Genomic DNA, 20,538 nt, shown 5'->3' on the forward strand with positions numbered 1-20,538 from the left:
ATTCTTCAAAATGTAGAGAAGGGAGACAAATTGTCACTGTCTCATAATATTGCTTTTATCATTAATTTTTGTTAAAATTTAAAGCATGATATAATAGTTAGCAATGCCAAATCAGCATCATCGAGTAATTCCTTCACAATTAAAAACCTGTTTAAAAATTCATTTTTTAAGTTTTTGGTCACAATGGGCTTCACTCTACTATGTCGCTGCAACTATGACGCATACCTCAAAACAATCGACTTATTACGGCTTTTCCCTAAATACAAAATATGTAGAATTCATTCAGGTCAAATTAAGGATCAGAAGTTGTGAGCCTGAGAAAACTTGTCGAATTTTATAAAATAATTATAAGAAACCACAACTATCTTTCCTTTTGAAGCAGTAGCCATTCCGATCATATAACCTGCTATTTCTTGAATACTGAAGGCAAGAGACGAACTTTGCGTTTTTTGCCGAGTATTTCCTTTACTGAGCGTTTTTCAGAGCTGTATAGGATAGTAGTATTAAGACGAACATATTTGGCGGTAAAAAAAAGTTTGGTGACTAGGTAATATAAATGACGACCGGGACACTCAAAGAGAAAGTGACCGGGACACAAGGAATGTTCGATTAGCAATCACCATCAACAAAGCAGCGGGACACAAATGACGACCGGGACACAGGGAGTATAAATGACGACCAGGACATAAGTAAAAAAAAACTAAAAAATCTAAAACAAAGGTAAAAACTACAAAAAAACTAAAAAGAAAAAAAAAACTAAAAACTAATAAAAAAAAACTAAAAAAGCTAAAAAACTAAAAAAAAACTAGAAAAGAAAAAAAAAGAAAAAAGGGAAAAAAATGAAAAATAAAGGAGAAAAACAAAACTAAAAAAAATAAAAATAAAAAAAAACTAAAAAGAAAAAAGAAAAAAAACTAAAAAAACTAAAAAAAAAGTAAAAACCAAAAAAAAAAAAAAATAAAAAGAAAAAAAGGGGAAAAATACAAAAATTTATTTCATCATATACCATTTCAAAAACGAATGTATATACAGACCGGGACACCGGGATACAAATGACGACCGGGACACAGGGAATATAAATGACGACCGGGACACAGGGACACAACTACAACGGGGACGCCGGGGGGCACAAGGGGATATAAATGACGACCGGGACACAAGGAATAAAAATGAAGCCCGGGACACTCAAAGAGAAATCACAGACTGTTTAGGCAGGAATGTTTAGGCAGATGTTACTAATTGAGCCCTCAATGCTAATTGAGGGCTACTATTTTAACAGCCTCTATTTTTCGGCTGGTTATCATATTTACGAATTTTTCACTGTTTATTAGAATATAAATTAGCAAGTCTTTTCCACTGAATGTTTTTAAGTTTATTTTGGCCTCTGTGATCACCTTCATTATTGGAACTTTGTTTTTGGATTATTCTTAGGAAAGATTTAATGACAAAGTGACTGAGCATGAAAAAACAAAGGAATTTGAAGTTCAACTATAAAATAGAGAATTTAAAAGAAAAATCTGTTAAATATTGTGCATAGTGATTAAACATACATAAATATTGAATACATAAATATTGTACATAGTATTGTACATAAATATTGTACATATGTTATACATTGAGCAATCAGCAAAACGAGAGATTCAAAAATAGGGGAAAAAATTAAAGTAGAATTAAGATATTAAAAATAAGAAAAATAAACCATCACAGACCAAAAACAGAAAAAAGGGTCCTAGTGCCAAAGGAAGCCAAACTGCGAAAGTATATGTAGGCGATGAAGATTTATTTCAAATTAGATTTTTACAGTTTGATGGTATTTTTATAGTGCTGAATTGACTTTTCAGCTTCTCTACTTTTTAGTAAACAAAATCAACATTTTCTATCAATTCTTTAGCACTACTTTTTGTTCACTATAGTCACCTATAAACGTAGATTTGGAGGAACTAAAATTATGACGGTGACCACATTACTCTTTACCACACAAATTTTAACATACGCAAATCAGCACCCACAACTCCTTAGCCCTAAACTCTTTAGCCCCACAATTCTTCCATCGCCACCCACAACTCCGCAGCAGTTAGAAATTCTCATTTGCATCAAAGTCTAATTTTTTGTCAAAGCCGCAATGGCTTCACTTTTCACCATAATTTGTAGTTAAGGGTTTGTTATTCTTTTGACTACAAGTTTATTACTAGATTTTTCCCCAAAAAATGTTTACTAAGGATACTTGCTGACATTTTCCTGTTAGTTCGTAAAAACAAAAGTTTTGGCAACAAAAATAATTATATTCGTAAAATATTAAAAAAAAATGGTGATAGAAACAAAAATTGTGTTAACAAATTAAAAAAAAAGCATAATAATTGGATGAAAAGTTGAAAAAAGAAACTCTCAAGCTTGGAAGTCAGAATTTCTGATTTGCATCAAAGACTAATTTTTTGTCAAAGCCGCAATTGCTCCACTTTTCACCATATTTTGTTGTCAATAGTTTATTATTCTTTTGACTACAACGTTATTACTAGATTTTTTCCCAAAAAGTGTTTAAGGATACTTGCTGACATTTTCCTGTCAGGCGACAAATGATTTTGTCGCTAACAGAAGTGTTGGCGACAAAATCATTAAGTTTGTAAATTATTTAAAAAGTTTGGTAACAGAAACAAAAGTATGTTAACAAAAAGAGTATAGCAATTGGATGAAAATTTGAAAAAATACAACTATAAGCTTGGAAAAAATATCGTTTTTTATAGCTTATATAAACAACCTGAAACTGGCTTTGGTAAAAACTGAGGAGAATGATGCTTTGCGGCCATCTGACAAATTTAAATCAGGGTGCGCCTAATTGTTGTTAATATTAGATATTAAGCACAGCCTACTACGAAAGCACATCAGTGAAGGGATTTCTGGAAAATCAAACAAATTGTTAGATTATTATAAGAGACATGTGTCATGGATTCCTTATCTATGAAAAGTAGGTGTTATAAAATTAAATTTTATAATATTAAATTAAATATATTCTTTAAATTTTGAAAATCTGGTGCTACTTAAATGTAAATAATATCGGAAAAGTCCTCCGGGCAGGTATGAACCATCGTGATGATTTTCTTAAATAATCAGTTTTTGTGTTTTTTCACGTTTTATTGCTATACATTTTTCGCTTGTTTTGTGTAGATTTTTTTTTTCAATTTTTCCTAGTTTAGTTTTCTTTTCTTCTTTATTTTTTAGTTTTTCTCTCCTTTCTTTTTCTTTTTTTCTTTTTTAGTTTTTAGTTTTTTTCTTTTTTTAGTTTCTTATCTTTTTACTTTTCTTTTTTGGTTATTTTTTCTTTTTTAGTTTTTTGCTTCTTTATACTTTTTTTAAGATTTTCAGTTTTTTTTGTTTTTCTTTTTAGTTTTTTTTTTTAGTTTTTTACCTTTTTTAGTTTTTTTAGTGTTTTTTTCTTTTATAACAATAATAAGGGGTAACGGTGTAACGGTAAAGATAGTGTAACAGACGGCCGGACCGACACTACATTTTTTATATATATATAGATAGATAGATGGATATATTTTTTTTGGTTAGTAGATTTAGTTTTTCTTTTCTTCTTCTATTTTTTTTCCTTTTTTAGTTTTTTCCTTTTTTTTTCTTTTTTATTTTTCTACATTTCTTTTTTGTTAGTTTTTTTATTTTTTTCTTTTGTTAATAGATTTAGTTTTTCTTTTTTTTCTTTTGGTTTATATTTTTTTCTTTTTTTTTAGTTTTTTCTTTTTTTTCATTTATTTATAAAGATGGAATCAAACAGTTCGCCATTGAGGCAATTGCCATTGAATTGCCTAAGCTCAATTGTCATTGAGCTTAGTTTTTCTTTTTTTTCCTCATTTTAATTTTTTTCTTTTTTCAATTTTTCCGTTTTTTAGTTTTTCTTTTTTAATTTTTCTTTTTCTGTTTTTTTACTTTTTTTTTCTTTTTTTCTTTTGATTTTTTCTTTTCTTTAGTTTTTGTCTTTTTTTTCTTTTTTTAGTCCTTTCTTTTTTAGTTTTTCGTTTTTTTCATTTTTTTTTGTTTTTAGTTTTTTTCCATTTTTAATTTTTTCTTTTTTTAGTTTCGTCTTTTTCTTTCTTCGATTTTTTGTATTTTTTTATTTTTTTAGTTGTTTTTCGTCTTTCTTTTATCTTTTTAGTTCTTTTTTAGTTTTTTTTCTTTTTAGTTCTTTTTTAGTTTTCCTTTAGATTTTCTTATTTTTTTATTTTTTTCTTGTTTTTTTTTAGTTTTTGTCCTTTTTGTTAGTTTTCTTTTATTTTTTTTTGTTTTCTTAGTTTTTTTCTTTAGTTTTTTCTTTTTAGTTTTTTTTAGTTTATTTCTTGTTTTAGTTTTCTTTTATTTCTCTTATTTTTTTCAGTTTTTTTTCCTTTTTTATAGAAGATAGTGTAACAGATATACATGCAACTTATTTTCATATAGATAGATATGAGGGGGTTGAACCCCTCGTTAGTACCTCGCTCTTTACACTAAAGTTTAAATATTGTCCCAATGCATTAAGAATGACCCCTGAATCACTAAAGACGTAGAATAAATAGTTGAAATTAGTAAAAATACTTCAGCGTAAAGAGCGAGGTATTAGGAGGAGGTGAGAACCTCATATGCGTAATAATTTCTGTTCGTTTTAAGTTTAAATGCTGCTCCTTACTTCCAGTTGAAAAAAAAAACTTTTTCATATTTATTCTTTCATTGTTTCTTTTTAATTATGCTAGGAAATCCTGAGCTTCGTTCATGGAAATTTTCTTCCCCCATGACAAATTCCTCCAAGGAAAGTTCCCCCAACATATCCCCTCTTCTCAACCACTCTCCCAACCAACAAATCCCCCTGAAAACGTCTGTACACTTCCAAATAACCATTACTATATGTAAGCACTAGTTTGTAACTTGTAGCTCCTCCCATGGGGACAGTGGGGGAGTAAGTCGTCACTAAAGACATAGTTATAAGGTTTTTCGACTACGCTGAACAAAATCGTTATCTCAGTATTTTGATCCGCTGACTTTGGGAAAATAATTAGCGTGGGAGGGGGCCTAGGTGCCCTTTAATTTTTTTAGTCACTTAAAAAGGGCACTAGAACACTTTATTTCCGTTAGAATGAGCCCTCTTGCAACATTCTAGGACAACTGGGTCGATACGATCACCCATGGGGAAAAAAAAACTAAAAACAAAAAAACAAACAAACAAATAAACACGCATCCTTGATCTGCCTTCTGGCAAAAAATACAAAATTCCACATTTTTGTAGATAAGAGCTTGAAACTTCTACAGTAGGGTTCTCTGATGCGTTGAATCTGATGGTGTGATTTTCGTTAAGCTTCTATGCCTTGTAGGGGGTGTTTCCCCCTTTGATCTTAAATAAGGCAAATTTTCTCAGGCTCGTAACTTTTGATGGATAAGACTAAATTTGATGAAACTTATATATTTAGAATCAGCATTAAAATACAATTCTTTCGATGTAGCTATTGATATCATAATTCCTTTTCTTAGAGGTTTGATTACTATTGAGCCGGGTTGCTCCTTACTACAGTTCGTTAACACGAACTGTTTGATAAAATAAAATAGAAAGTGAAGAAACTTATTAGAATTTAAAAGTACACAACCATATTCCTTTTAAAACAGATACATAATAACGCCAATCTCGGTATTTGAAAAGATGTCTCACTTTCTTTGTGAAACAAAGCTCTTGTGTCTTTTGGGCCAATTTACGTCTTATATCTTTGGCCAAATGTGAAGAAAATAAAATTGACAAGTTAAAAATTTAGAAGACAAAAATATGTATTTTATTTATTCACATGATAAAAATTGTCTCAAGTTAGATGGAAACGATATAACAAATTGATTCAAACATAAGAAAAAAATTATTGGTTCTTACATAGAATTGGCTCTTACATACATTGGTCCTTGCGACAGGCAGGATTGAACCTTAGCCCCATCATTTGGAGCCGTGGCCTAACCCACTGCGCTATCACAAGGTACCTTATATGTTGATTTTTAGAATAGACTGTTCACATACTTTTGATAAAAAAAAATGTAAAGGATGATGTAGACTTGTTTTAAGTTATATAGTAATGTATGCAGGTTGTCATATACATTCTTCAAAATCTAGAGAAGGGAGACAAATTGTCACTGTCTCATAATATTGCTGTTATCATTAATTTTTGTTAAACTTTAAAGCATAATATAATAGTTAGCAATGCTAAATCAGCATCATCGAGTAATTCCTTCACACTTAAAAACTTATTTAAAAATTCATTTTTTAAGTTTTTGGTCACTATGGGCTTCACTCTTTACTATATCGCTGCAACTATGACGCATACCTCAAAACAGTCGACTTATTACGGCTTTTCCCTAAATACAAAATATGTAGAATTTATTCAGGTTAAATTAAGGATTAAATTAAGGATAGAGAAAGTCAGAAAAGAAAGCGTGCCGAGAAACTATCAGCAGCAAGTTTTTTGGCATAGACTCTTTGAGCATCTTCATCAGTCATTGTAAACTTAAACATTAATAGATTTCTACGTGAACATATGTCTTATATAACTTGAATGACGTCACCGTCAAATCAAAAATGACGACAACTAATTTCATGACGTCAGCCGACACAGAAACATGACGTCACCTGACACCTAATTTCATGACGTCAGCCGACACCGAAACATGACGTCACCTGATCCACAGATCCACAGACAGACAACTTATTTTTATATATATAGATACTAGCTGTTGGGGTGGCGCTTCGTGCCAGCCCAACACCTAGTTGGTGGGGCGCTTCGCGCCCCCCCGCGCGCGTAAGTCGTTACGTGCCATATTAGTTACGCGCCATTGTAGTTGTGTCCCTGTGTCCCACCTGTGAATATAGATAGATTTATATATGTGTTTCAAACTACGTAAAAATTGCGAATATACAACATTCTTGGCTTTCCCACTACTGGGAGCTTTCCGTTTCCAATTGCCAGCAATTGATCTGAAAATGTTTGACCAGAGTCATCGTTTTGCAATCGGACACGCATATTTGTAGTTAATTTTAATATTTTTACGTGTGCCCATAAATTAGAATTTTTCAGGCAAGCATTCATTTCGTCTGCAGGAGTTAAAATACGTAAAAATTGCGAATATACAACATTCTTGGCTTTCCCATTGTCTGTGCATATACAAAGCCGAATGTACTAATAATGACGTCATATACGCTCTTTTTATGCAAACGCTCTTTTTACAAACAAACAAACATGCATACACACAACTCGTTTTTATATAGATAGATAGATACAATACAAATTAACTGCGTAAAACTTGCGAATATACAACATTCTTCGCTGTCCAATTGTCGCTGCATATAAATAGATTGTCAGGTTTACCGACCCTCGAACATGCAACGTACAATTGTCCATGGGAAAAACAATCAGTATTAAGATCTATACCACATTTTTCTAATGATTGACCTTGAGCTTTGTTAATGGTGATTGCAAATGCTAATCGAATTGGGAATTGCAATCTTTTAAATTGAAAAGGCAGATCCGTTGGAATCATGGGAATGCGAGGAATAAGAACAGCCTCACCCTCAAAAGGCCATTTCAAGATTGTGGCCTCTATTAGGTTTTCCATTGTTTTTTTTTTACGGCAAGTCGCGTGCCATTGCAAAGCTTTGGTGGGTTGATATTTCTTAAAAGTATTATTGGTACGCCTATTTTTAGTTGTAGCACGTGTGGTGGAAACCCTGAAAGATCTATGGAATTTAAAAATTCAGATGGATAATTAACCGCTTCATTTGGTTCCAAAACTGTGTCGACTGACTTGTAAAGGACTGCCTGGTCTCGAATCTTGGTCAAAACAATATTGTTGATTTCGTGGACGTCTATATTTTTGGGTGCGAGAATCGCTCTTTCACTTAGCCATTTATTATTTTTATAATTTTTTAGAATATTCGGAAATACTTTTTCAATCAATTCATTTTTGGACGTCACTAAATTACAGAAATCAGCAGGTAGTTGTATACGTCCTGAAATTGAGTCTACGTGGAGCTTTCCGTTTCCAATTGCCAGCAATTGATCTGAAAATGTTTGACCAGAGTCATCGTTTTGCAATCGGACACGCATATTTGTAGTTAATTTTAATATTTTTACGTGTCCCCATAAATTAGAATTTTTCAGGCAAGCATTCATTTCGTCTGCAGGAGTTGATCTAGGTATTATAGGTTATGTTTGCCTGAAATCTCCCGCAAGCAATATTAATGTGCCGCCAAAGGGTTTCGACTTCCCTCTCAAATCTTTCAAGCATTGATCCAGAGCCTCGAGCGATTTTTTGTGTGCCATTGTGCACTCATCCCAAATAATAAGTTTACATTGCTGCAATACTTTACCCATCCCAGATGATTTGGAAATATTGCACGTGGGAGTATCTGTAGAATGCAAATTCAGAGGCAATTTCAAAGCGGAATGAGCAGTTCTTCCACCAGGCAGCAATGTTGCGGCTATTCCGGACGACGCAATTGCCAACGCTATATCATTTTTTGATCGAATTGATGCCAGAATCAGTTTTATCACAAACGTTTTACCAGTACCTCCTGGCGCATCCAAAAAGAAAATTTCTCCAACGTTGTTATCGACACAATGCATTATCGTATCATAAATGTCTTTTTGTTCCGACATTAACTTGGAAATGTTATTTTGTACATACGACAATAGATCACTCGTACTGTAAGTTTGTTCACGATCAAATTCCGCACATGTCGAAACAGCAGCGATACGGTTAGGTCAAGGCATTCCCAAATCCTGAAGAGATTTGTTTGCCATACGTACGCACAAATCTTCTACAATAACTAAAGTGTAGTTATAGATTTCTGATGTAAAATCAAAAGTCATATCTGACGTCTCTAACTGTTTTCGATGGAGTATATCTTCGGACATTTTTGACTTATATTTTTCCCATAACTCTGTAGGAGCTGATGGAGAGCAAGTTGTTAAAATGATGCCAAACAATGCACGAATTTGACTTGGGGTTGACGTTTCGCACGCGTCATTGATGCAGTTATCCCAGTGTTGGTCATTCTCCAATAAATTCAGAGCTTGGCATGCACTACGGTAAGTGTCATGTATAGTACCGTTTACAGTTCTCAAATACTCAAAGGATGTCGGACCGGGTACATTCACCAAAAGCAGGCGTAGAAAGAAGCATTCATGTTGATTGGGGTGAACGGTGTAGAGTCTTCCTATCGTGGTATCTTTGAAGATGGTAGGTTGGCCGTCGACTGAATTACCCTGTCTTCGACGTTCAAATACTTTATTTTTAGTATTCCACGTGCAATACGAAGGCACTTCAGTATACAGCAGTTTTTTTTGCAAAAGAATCATTTTTGCAAAGCGAAAAAAAAGCTGTTAATTTTGTATCCGGTGGATTCAGGGCTCTTTGTTGCACGTTGGTTTCCGAGAAATAAACACGTTGACCATTCTGTAAATGTACCGCTAAGTGAACAACAGCTGGACTACGTTCATGTATCGGAAATGAAAGAATTCGCCAAACAGCTTCATTACTGCTTATGTATCTTTCAGCCTGATATTGTACGATTTCGTCGAAATCTTTGATTTCGGGCTGCAAGCCAAAAACTGCCATGTCACTGCCTTTGTTGACGTATTTACATATGTATTTGATTGCCTTTACGGAGTTACAGTATTCAACGTTTATGTGTGCATTAAATGTTTTTGATAATAATGGGGAATATGGAACAACCCACTGGTTATCTACTTCGATGGTGGTTTCGTTACGCTTCTTTATTATTGCTGTTTTACCGCCATCTTCAGTAGATCTTCTTCTATATTGTGGGTAACCATCATTGCCAGTAATTGTGTTAGATACTAAAAGTCGAGGATATTGCTTTGTGCACCTTCCTTTGGCCATGCATGGTGAATTTTCGTTCAGTGCACCGCAAGGTCCATGTATCATATTTTTTACAATAATATCATGTAACTCCTTATCGACATTTTTATCAGGTATTTTAGCGGAAATCACATCATCAATTTCGTTCGAAGTAATTTTTTTATGTAGCCAGATTAGTATATGTGTGTGTGGCAAACCTCGTTTTTGCCATTCCACTGAGTACATCCAGCATCGAACTGACCCAAACACTTCACTAAATTATTATTTTCGTGGAAAAGATGTTGCAATTGGGAAACGATTGTCCTTTCAACGTTGGGAGAAATTTCGCAACGTGCATTCAATTCAGAATTTCTATCACAATTGTAAAAATTTATGATTCTCGCCTGAGAATGGTAGAAGGGACCCTGCTCTATGATAAATTTGCCCTTTTACTTTGAAAGTAGACATAAATTGATCTGGATCTTCGATTTGGGCTCCAAACGACATCATTTGGAAACATGAGTTGTATTTTCTGATTTGTGACAAAAAACGCTTAGATTCTGACGTAGTTCCAGTAAGGAAAGTCTTCAATGGCTCTGGTGGTGCAGCCAATAGAGGAAGTTTAACTTTTCCTGAGGCGCAACACATTCCCATTGTTTCACCATTGAATTTCAAGGCCTTGCAATAGGGACAAATTTTAGACATTGTCCCGATTTGAACACATCTACTCAAGCTATAATCATCGACTGGGCTGTACCTGAATGCCAGGCGATAACTTTCAGGTTGCTCTGATTCCTCGGCACGCTTTCTTTTCTTACTTTCTCTATCAGCAGCAAGCCTGATTTCTTGCTGTTCTTGTGATTCCTCGGCACGCTTTCTTTTCTTACTTTCTCTATCAGCAGCAAGCCTGATTTCTTGCTGTTTTTGTGATTCCTCGGCACGCCTTCTTTTTTCACTTTCTCTTTTAGCAGGAAGTCTGCTTTCGCGTTGCTCTGGTAGTTCCTCGGCACGCTTTCTGTTCTCTCTTTCTCTATCAGCCTCAAGCCTGTTTCCTTGCTGTTCTTTTGATTCCTCGGCACGCTTTCTTTTCTGACTTTCTCTATCAGCAGCAAGTTTTTTGGCATAGACTCTTTGAGCATCTTCATCGGCTTTTGCCATTGTAAGTTCATCAGTCATTATAAACTTAAACATTAATAGATTTCTACGTTAACATATATGTCTTAAATATCTTTAATGACGTCACCGTCATAGCAAAAATGACGACAACTAACTTCATGACGTCAGTCGACACAGAAACATGACGTCACCTGACAGACACACAGACAGAGAACTTATTTGTATATATATAGATAGATATATCTATCTATATTCACAGGTGGGACATAGGGACACAACTACAATGACGCGTAATTAATATGGCGCGTAACGACTTACGCCGGCGGGGAGGGCTTGGGGGGGCGCGAAGCGCCCCCACCAACTAGGTGTTGGGGTGGCGCGAAGCGCCACCCCAACAGCTAGTTTTAAATATGAGTTTAAAATTGCAATGCGATGGTTGTAAAGCAACATACATTATGTAGTTATCTAAAACACAGATTTAGTTCCATTTGAGGCTCAGTCACTGCCAACTTAGCAGTTAGCAGCTGCTTAGCACTTGTCAGCCAGTTCGAACAAAGTTTTGAAATATCTTATTGTTACAAATTTTTTATTTTGAAGGAGAATCACATGGAAAGATTTCGGGTCATTGTGAGGTTGAATGGTATTTTGTGGGGTGGGAAGCCGAATGGGAAACATTATTAGAGTTTTATATTTTTTTCTATTTCATATGAATAGTCCTATTCCTGGATTAAAATGACGCTATAATTTTATTTTTGATCAAAATCCATGTTGCATTTAAAAGAATAGCTCTATTAGTCTTAAGCAAGATTTTAGTAAGAACAGAGGAAAATCCTGGGAACGTTGTTACTGATATAAATCTAAGCTTGCTGGAATATGTGCTAATTTTTGAAAATTCATAAGGTTAAATATGAAAATTTAAAGAAGTTTTCCTGAGAACTCTGTATTACCCACCAACTGTGATTTTGTAACTTAGAAACAGTTGTACATGTGGAGCTGTAAACATTTCGAATGTTCCGGACAATAAAGCTTAAAAAAAAAGTTTCTATATAAAACATATACAAATAATATTTAAATTAAGAAATAAGCAGAAACAAAACTTTAAAAGCAAAGTTTTTCCGCCAAACATAAAGCGCAAATTTTACTGTGAGACGAGCATATTTTATTTGTATTTACTTGTACTTGTAGCGGGACCAGACAAGGACGCCTCACCCGGCATCTAGAAGACTACGTGTGGTATTCGTAGACTCCCATTTGTCGCGACCTTGTGCCAACTCTTCAGCAAACCGGAGCCAGCAGCTCTCCCACTTTCTGCCAAATCTTCGAAATCCACCAATGTGGTTGCGGTCGTTTTTGGTATTTTGCCCACCTATTCTTCAATTGACCACCAGGCCGTCTGCACCAATCTGGCAACGGGGCAGCTAGAAGCACTTGCTTTATGATACAGTCATTGGGTCTTCTAGGCACATGACCAAGCCAACGCAGTCTTCTCTGTTTGACAATCGTAGCGGTGGGTTTCGATTTTACAGCAGTGGTGGGGCACATCAACATTTGAGATTCTGTTGGAGTATCGAATCTTTAGGATTGTTCGTAGACAGCGGTGGTCAGAGAATTCCAAATAATGGAGATGAAGCACCTTCAGTGACCAAGTTTCGACTGCATAAAAAAGGATAGATCTAACAGCCGCTTTATATACGGGAATTTTTGTCTTCATGCTGGTCTCCCGCCGTTCCATAAATGGTGGCGGAGTTGTGAGAAGGTGGCCTGGGCTTGTTGATTCTATTCTGTACGTAAATTCACAACCTCCACGAGGGTCTATTACTGAGCCAAGATAGGTGAAGCTATCGACTTTTTCCAATTCTTGTCTGTAAAGAATAAGCTGATAATCCGCCTGTGCATTTAGATCCATGACTTTAGTTTTGGCAGTGTTGATATTCATACCCAGTAGCTGAGAGAAATGTGCTAGTTCATTCAACATTGCTTGGGCAGTTGCTGGATCAGCAGCAAAAGCGTCGATGTCATCCGCGTGGTCCAGGTCAGACTCATTAATGCCCAATCCCATAACAATACCATCAAAACTTGAGAGAGTGCCCTTTCTAGAATCCAATCTATACATGCAGTGGTTAAACAAAACATGGGACAATATGCGCCCCTGTTTCACACCGCTTTCCACACTGAAGGGCTCAGTTTCCTCGCCCAGCACTCTTACGATCGATTTGCAATTCTCGTAGTAGGCTTTCAACAGCTCCACGAATTCAACCAGCATACCGTCTTCCACCATGATTCGCCAAAGGTTTCCGCGGGTTACTGAGTCGAACGCAGCCACAAAATCAAGGAACATGTTAATTATGGGGAGGTTGAAACGAGCATAAGCTAGATTATAGCTGAAAACAGGGCCGAATCTAGAAACGGGGGTAGAGGGGGAGGCAAAACAAGCTAAAATGGTAGTATTGATGGGCGAAATTGGGTTATATTCACAGTAGTAATGGTGCAGCAAGGGTTGGCAAAGTCTACTTTTGCCCTCCCCCCTGAGAAAAAAGATAAGCCGAACTTAGGCTGAAAATGAACAGCAATTACTATGAATGAAGAAATGCCTCCTTCTGAAATGGTCCTTCTGAGACCCCTCGAAGGCATGTCTTCTATAGTTTAGTGAAAAGTATTTAGATTGGTTAAATTGAAAGTTTTTATTACCTAATTTGATGCTGTTCTATATTTAAAAGAGATGTTTTCGAGAGGAAGAAAACAAAGGGTATTTTTTTAAAAATTTCAAAACTAGGGTAATTGTCTCAAAACTTATTATATCGAGGACTTTGTTTTTTAGAAATTGTTTCTCGTTTCATTAAAGCACAGGCACCTAACCTTAGAAGGGGGTTTAAGAGACGTAGTAATCCCGCTCTTATTTGTGTGGACCAGAAGCGGTTTTAGGGAAGGCACAGAGGGGGAACTTGCCCCAGGCGTAGAAACATTAGGGGTGAAAGATTCTAAATATATAATCTAATGTTTATAATCATTTTTTTTAATTGAGAAAAAATTTCGTATATATTGCAATAAAGTAGATGGCACAGTTAATAAAGGAAAATGATCAGTAAATTTTAATTAATCAATAAGATAAAACTAAATTTAAAAATGAAATACTTAAATGATGATGATTAGAGTAAATAATTAGTGATAGTTAAATAATTTAAGCAATAAATCAAAAAATAAGCTATAGTACTTATCTATTATAGCCACCACACTCAATAAGTGAAGTTAGGTTAATATTAGTGAAATATACACAAGCTTGATGAAAATAAAATACTTTAGCAACGAAATTTGGAAACTAAAACAGAGAATTATGGAAACCAGTTCCCCCAAAACGCATTATACTTAATTGTTTTCTAATCTAACCAAAATACCAACTAAAATATTTAATTAAAACATACCTACATTGTAGTGGATATACACTTTCTCACGCTAAAATGAAAGAAACTACGGACAGAAACCGGTTCTGTCAGAAAAAGAACTTGAGTGTGGTGGCTACAACAGATAAGTAACTAAACTATTTTCGATTGAAAACACTGTCGTTAACAAATGAAAATTTTGTCAAAATTTGACTTAAAAATTTTGAAGGATCTTGAAAAAAAGCAATCAAGATATTACCCCAGGTTCAAGGGAGGCCAGAAAGGCTACTGGTTCGGACCTTTATTAGCTATGCTACTACTGCTACTGACAACTCATTGTAGTATCAAGCCCGCTGAAGTGTAGCATATTTAAGTATTCGCGTCCACCCCCGTTAACCTTTCAAAGACTCACTCCTTCACGTAAAGTTTCGATTTTCTTTAGTCTTTCCTTATGACCACTGCTTCACCCATTCCAGGGCTACCAAAAATACTATTTTGGTAACTTAATCGTTCACTCGTAAAACATAGATCAACTATTTTTACCTTTCTTTCATTATAAAACCGTAAACTCTTTAGACAAACATAAATATGATAGTTGACTTTCGACATCGACAAGCCTTCGGAGCCTCATTAAAAAATAAAAGACACTCAAAAGTGCATTCCAGGGACTAACAAGTCCTTCTCAGGTCTACGCAAAGCGCTTAAGCTGACTTGCAATCGGACAGCAAGAGGCTGCAGGGACATTCAGTTGAATGGAGGTTTTTGCAATTTGGGCCCTTTCTCACTACTTGTACATTCTCAAAAGAACCACAGAATAATTATCTTTTCCTCAAAATAAATATAATACATCGTCATTAACTAGGATTTAGTTTCCCTGAGGTGTATTCCCTCCTCGAGGTCACCTGTGATGCTGATCTCAGTCAAGGTTTTTCTTACACAAACTTCTGGAAGACTTCGCAAAGCCTATAGTACAACCCAACTTTTCTATGAGGCCTTGCAGGGAGTATTTTCTGTCTAGGTATAAGGATGGAGAAAAAGTATATGACAGAGTGGAGACCCACGACCGCCACACCGTCAGAACAGCTCTGACCTTTAACCTCAGTTAATGTTCGTCAGGGTACTTTGATGGAGACTTTAAGATCTAAGTTTGGCAATAATATACATAGTATGATTACTTAGTAGCATATTGTTTCAGATATTATCAATATTAAAAAAAAAGTTTTAGCAAGCTTTTTTAAATCATCGAAGCTATTAAAAATTTTACTTAAATGGTTTCAAAAGGAAGAAAATGTCAACGATCTAAGTTGCCGTTTTGAGATATTAGAAATAAATTTATTGCCACTAGATAATTTACATCAATATCTTTTTTTACCCTGATGTTTAACTACTTTTAGTTGTAATCTGATTTTTTTTTGTTTTCAAGTAGAAATTTTTCCAATTTTTTTTTTACACGTTCCTAGGGATTGATTAGCTCTCTTTAGATACTCTTAGTTACGCCAGTGAGATTAATAGAAAAATTTTCTAATTTAAATACTTTCATTTTCTGGAAGAATTAAAGTAAATTTTTATTTCTTAGCTGTTGGAGAACCGCCACTATGTCTATCTGTTTCCGTTTTAAACGCTCTACGGCACGCTATCTCATCTGCAAGGAAAGATGCTGGTATCGAAAAATGGTTCCAATTCGGTAAGTTTCTTTTCGTCTTTTCCTGATAAAGGCTTTATTTCAGGCTGCGAACTGTAATAACTTCACTTTAACTGTAGAAGTTATTTGAAGTGAAATCCACCGGGAACAGTTGTGAACCGTTTCTGGCTTATTACTTCCGGCTGTTTAGATCTGTAAGGGCATAATCTTCATGAGTTACGATTGTATTCATTACTCTTTCTGTATAGGGTAGTTTAATAATACGTTTAATTTGTTTCAAACTGATATTAATAGCAATAATGGTAATGATTCACTGTTACTTCACTAAAGATCTGTGTTGATGCAGCAGCTTCCAAATTGTGGTTTTTTCTTCTATATCTTCCACCTTTGACAAAGAACCGGATTCCGATCAGAAATTTTTCAGTTCCTGATATAGCTTTAAAGTTGGAGATTCTTAACAGAAAACTCTCCAGTACAGCTACTGCGCGCCTATCCCCTCACCACCGTCTTATCTGTTTTTGTTCGTTGATTTTGTGTGTGTATTTGTTTCTCTTTTTGTCTTTTTTCATATTTATTCTTACTCCACCGTATATACTTCATGTATCGTATGGGTGAAAAATAAAATAAATAAATAAATAGAATCAAAACTAATGGATGCCGATTGCAAATTTCGGTTCTTAAGGAAATCAATAATGCAGATAACATGAAAGTGCACACATGCTGATGGGATCATTACTTGCTAGAAACCAGTGTGCTAGGCAAAACAAAACCAATAAAGTATATTGAAGAAAACTGGGAATATATTGCTTACCCCTCCTCCCCAAGGAGTGAAAATTTTAAATTGGAAGGATAAAATATTTATGCTGCTTTCAATGTTTTAATAGTTGCTCTAGGCGAGTAAAAATACTGTAAAAAGCTTCTCAAACCTCACAACTCGGAAGTTTTTTTTACAAATTATGAGAACTGAAGCTCAAGTTTTTGAAATTCAATTTAAATTAAATTAAAATTAAAACGGTTCTATCCTAGATTTTTTTTGATATATTTTTCTCGACTTTTACCAAAATTTCACAGACCAAACCCAGGAGAATCATCCATTAATCACAATACGGTGTAAGTGCTCTGTCGTATACTAGGCTATAATTTCCTCGAGGGGCGCCACTCCTCAAGGTCACCAAAACTGACAAAATTTCTAAAATTTTCATAACTTCGTTTGTTTTGTAAATTCAAATTAATGCATCATTTTATTTATAATGTTGCCCCAACTTGTTTTCGTAATATGTATATGGAAGGCTGCTGATGTCAAAAGGGTTTCAGGTCGGTAAACATAGAGGCCTATTCGATTGTATACGATGTATGTCTTCTCTGTTTGCCATGCTCTATCAGCTTTGTGGTCTCAGGTACCGTCGTTTTCTGCCAGGGATGAAGTTTAAAGGTCTTCCTTCTGCGATTAACAAGATGCCATTGTTAGTAAAGGTGTATTTTTTCTGTTTTTTATATCTAATTATACGTGTGTAAAAAAGTGTCTTTTGAAGACACTTCTTAGCGTCGATACAAGTACTGGTTACTATAATTTATGAGTAGTGATGGGTATCCAGCTACAGAGTTTACACCCTTATTTGGGCACTACAGCTTGTCTATACTATAGACTCTACGTCTTTGGCTTATCCTAGTTAAATGTCAGATGGAAAAGATGCTTTATTTAAATTTGCCTTGAATTATTAAGATGCTCATTTTAAATGTGAATACCAGACATGATAAACTTTAATATCCTACAAATATGCTCCTTGGGTACCGAGGACTAGGAATTTGCTTCTTAGGGGGTTTGTCCAAGACATGTTGTTTACACTAGACAGATACCAGTGTACGTTTCAGGAGTGATCAAGAAATCGATTAGTGGAAATAGGTTTTGGCGCTATATGGTCTATTTGCGCACAGGTACTTGAGCTTTTCAAGGAAGCAGTCCTTTTTTTGCGTGGTGCATATTTGAATCATACAAACGGGTTTTAGTTAGTATTTTCTATAAAATTATTGGCAAAACTCGGAATTTAGAGTGAAAAGACGTATTAAGAATACTTTTTTTACTTTTCATTGATATAGCCCTTTTTTGACTAGGATTAGGCCTCCCTGATTGCATGGAGCATATTCTTATCATAGAAACTTGTTTTAATTAGTATTTTCATTAAATTTGTTTCAAAACATCAGAAGTCAGAGTAAAAAGCCCTATCAAGACCTACTCTCGTAACTTTTCATGGAGACAGTCCATTTTTAGAACCAGGACTTGGGGAAATAGCCATTCTAAGGGTGGGTCCAGCGGTAAGACCCTGAGCCACTAAAGATTGCCTATATAAATTGGGTCATTGACTCACTTACATAACCATACTAAAAGAGAGATACCTCATTAGCATAGCCGGTTTTTCTGGCAACCGGATCCGGTGAATGACCTACATATTCCTGTTAGAACATGCTTAACATGTATTCAACCTTGGAATGTAGAATCGACGTAATCAGAGGAATGAGCACTTAAGGGAATCGTTTCATTTGATTTCAAATTGGATTAATAGAAATTTTCATATAGTATTGAACTTTACAAAACGGCATCTATAACATAGACATAATGCAACCACTTGTATCACCACATTCATTGGAATAAGTGCTTATATCAAAACTTCTTACAGAGGGAACTTTTGGTCAATCACGCCCAACTTCCAATGGCCCCAATGTCCCCTCCCAACTTTTTGCCCCTTATTTCTCTACTTAATTCTTTTGAACTTTAATTTTTTCAAATAGAAATTTTCCAATTTTTTTCATGTCCTATAATGACAAAATATACTTAAAACCAAAAAAAATCACTTGTCAAACTTTCGAAATACGAAATAAAAATGATGTAGATATGTTAATCATGATTTTTCCTATTAAAAAAATAATTATGTGTTTATTTTTATGATGATGTACTACATGTCGTTATTTCATAATAAATATTTATACATTACTTTTTAATTGGAAATTTTATGTTTCCATTATTTTTAGAGTACGCTAGTAAGTCGACCGTTTAGGATGTTTATTAAAAAGTTGGAGATGTAAGAAATGGAATTTTCAGAGAAATAGATATCACTAGTGGGTTTATATGGGAAAATATTAGAATCAGAGATAGATTAAGCGGGGTTTTATTGAAGTCTTATTGGGATGAGCTGAATTTATTCAGAATCCACACAGGCAAGCAAACACCCACTCATACAAGCTCACTAGTGGTATACTAGAGTCTGAAATAGGTGAATCAGGATTTTACCAAAGTCTGAGAGAGATGAATTTGATTCCTCTTATAGTTAAAACATACCAAGTGAGAATTTATCAAGATTCAGTTAGACAAAGACCCTACTACCAGCTCACAAGTGGCATACTAGATTCTGAAATAAATTAATTAGGTTTGTAACAAAGTCTGAGAAAGATGAAATGGTTTCTTTTTAGAAACATATGAAGTGGGAATTTATCAAGATTCAGTCAGAAACAGACATTACTAAAAGCTCACAAGTGGTATACTAAAGTCTGAAATAGATGAATTAGAATTTTACCAAAGTCAAAGAGAGATGAATTGAATTATTTTTTTAGTTAGAGACATAGGATGCGGGAAGTTATCAAGATTCAGTCAAATATGGACACTACTATCAGCTCACGAATTGTACATTATTGTCTAAATTATGTCAATTAGGTTTTTTTTACCAAAGTCTGAGAAAGGTGAAGAGGATTCGTATTAGAGTTGGAAACATATGAAATGAAAATTTTTCAAGATTCAGACAGACACAGACACAACTATTCGCTCAAAATTGGTATCGAGATATAAGAAGTGAGACTTTATCAAGATTCAATCAGATACAGACATTACTGCCAGCTCACAAGTGATATATTAGAATTTGAAATAGATGAATGTGGTTTTTACCAAAGTTTGAAAGAGATTAATTGGATTCTGTTTAGAGTTAGAGACATTTGAAGCGGAAATGCCTCAAGATTCAGTCAAACTTAGAAACTATACCAGCTCACATGCGGTTTACTAGAGTCTGAAACAGGTGTATTAGGTTTTTGCCAAATTCTAAGAGAGATGAATCGAATTCTTTTTAGAGTTAGAGACGTATGAAATTGGAATTTATCAAGATTCAGTCAAACACAGAAAATACTATTAGCTCAGAAGTGGTATACTAGAGTCTGAAAGAGGTGAATTAGGTTTTTACCGAAGTCTAGGTTCGAGGAATCAGATTTTTTTAGAGTTAGAGACATAAGAATTGGCGAATTATCAAGATTTAGTCAAACATGGACTCTGCTACCAGCTCACAAGTAGTAAACAAGAGTCTGAAATAGATGAACTAGGTTTTTAACAAAGTCTGACAGAGGAGAACGGGATTCTTTATAGAGTTAGAGACATATGAAGTAAAGATTTTCAAGATTCAGTCGAATGCAGACACTGCTATCAGGTCAGAAGAGGTAGAGTCTGAAAAAGGTGAATTAGGCTTTTACCAAAGTATGCGAGTGATGAATGGGATTCTTTTTACAATTAGG

The 20,538-nt window shown here is 34.6% G+C and overlaps 1 protein-coding gene across 2 annotated transcripts in view; it reads left to right on the plus strand.

Moving 5' to 3' along the window:
- Positions 1 to 20,538, plus strand: part of LOC136028056 (xanthine dehydrogenase/oxidase-like) — a 103,875-nt gene that overhangs the window by 74,874 nt on the left and 8,463 nt on the right. For both annotated transcript variants that reach the window (XM_065705649.1, XM_065705651.1), the window contains one exon: positions 15,925 to 16,032. In XM_065705649.1, coding sequence (XP_065561721.1) covers positions 15,925 to 16,032 — 108 coding nt within the window. The remainder of the gene's footprint in view (positions 1 to 15,924; positions 16,033 to 20,538) is intronic.

This window comes from Artemia franciscana, chromosome 6, assembly GCF_032884065.1.
Source record: "Artemia franciscana chromosome 6, ASM3288406v1, whole genome shotgun sequence".
Taxonomy (NCBI): Eukaryota; Metazoa; Arthropoda; class Branchiopoda; order Anostraca; family Artemiidae; genus Artemia; species Artemia franciscana.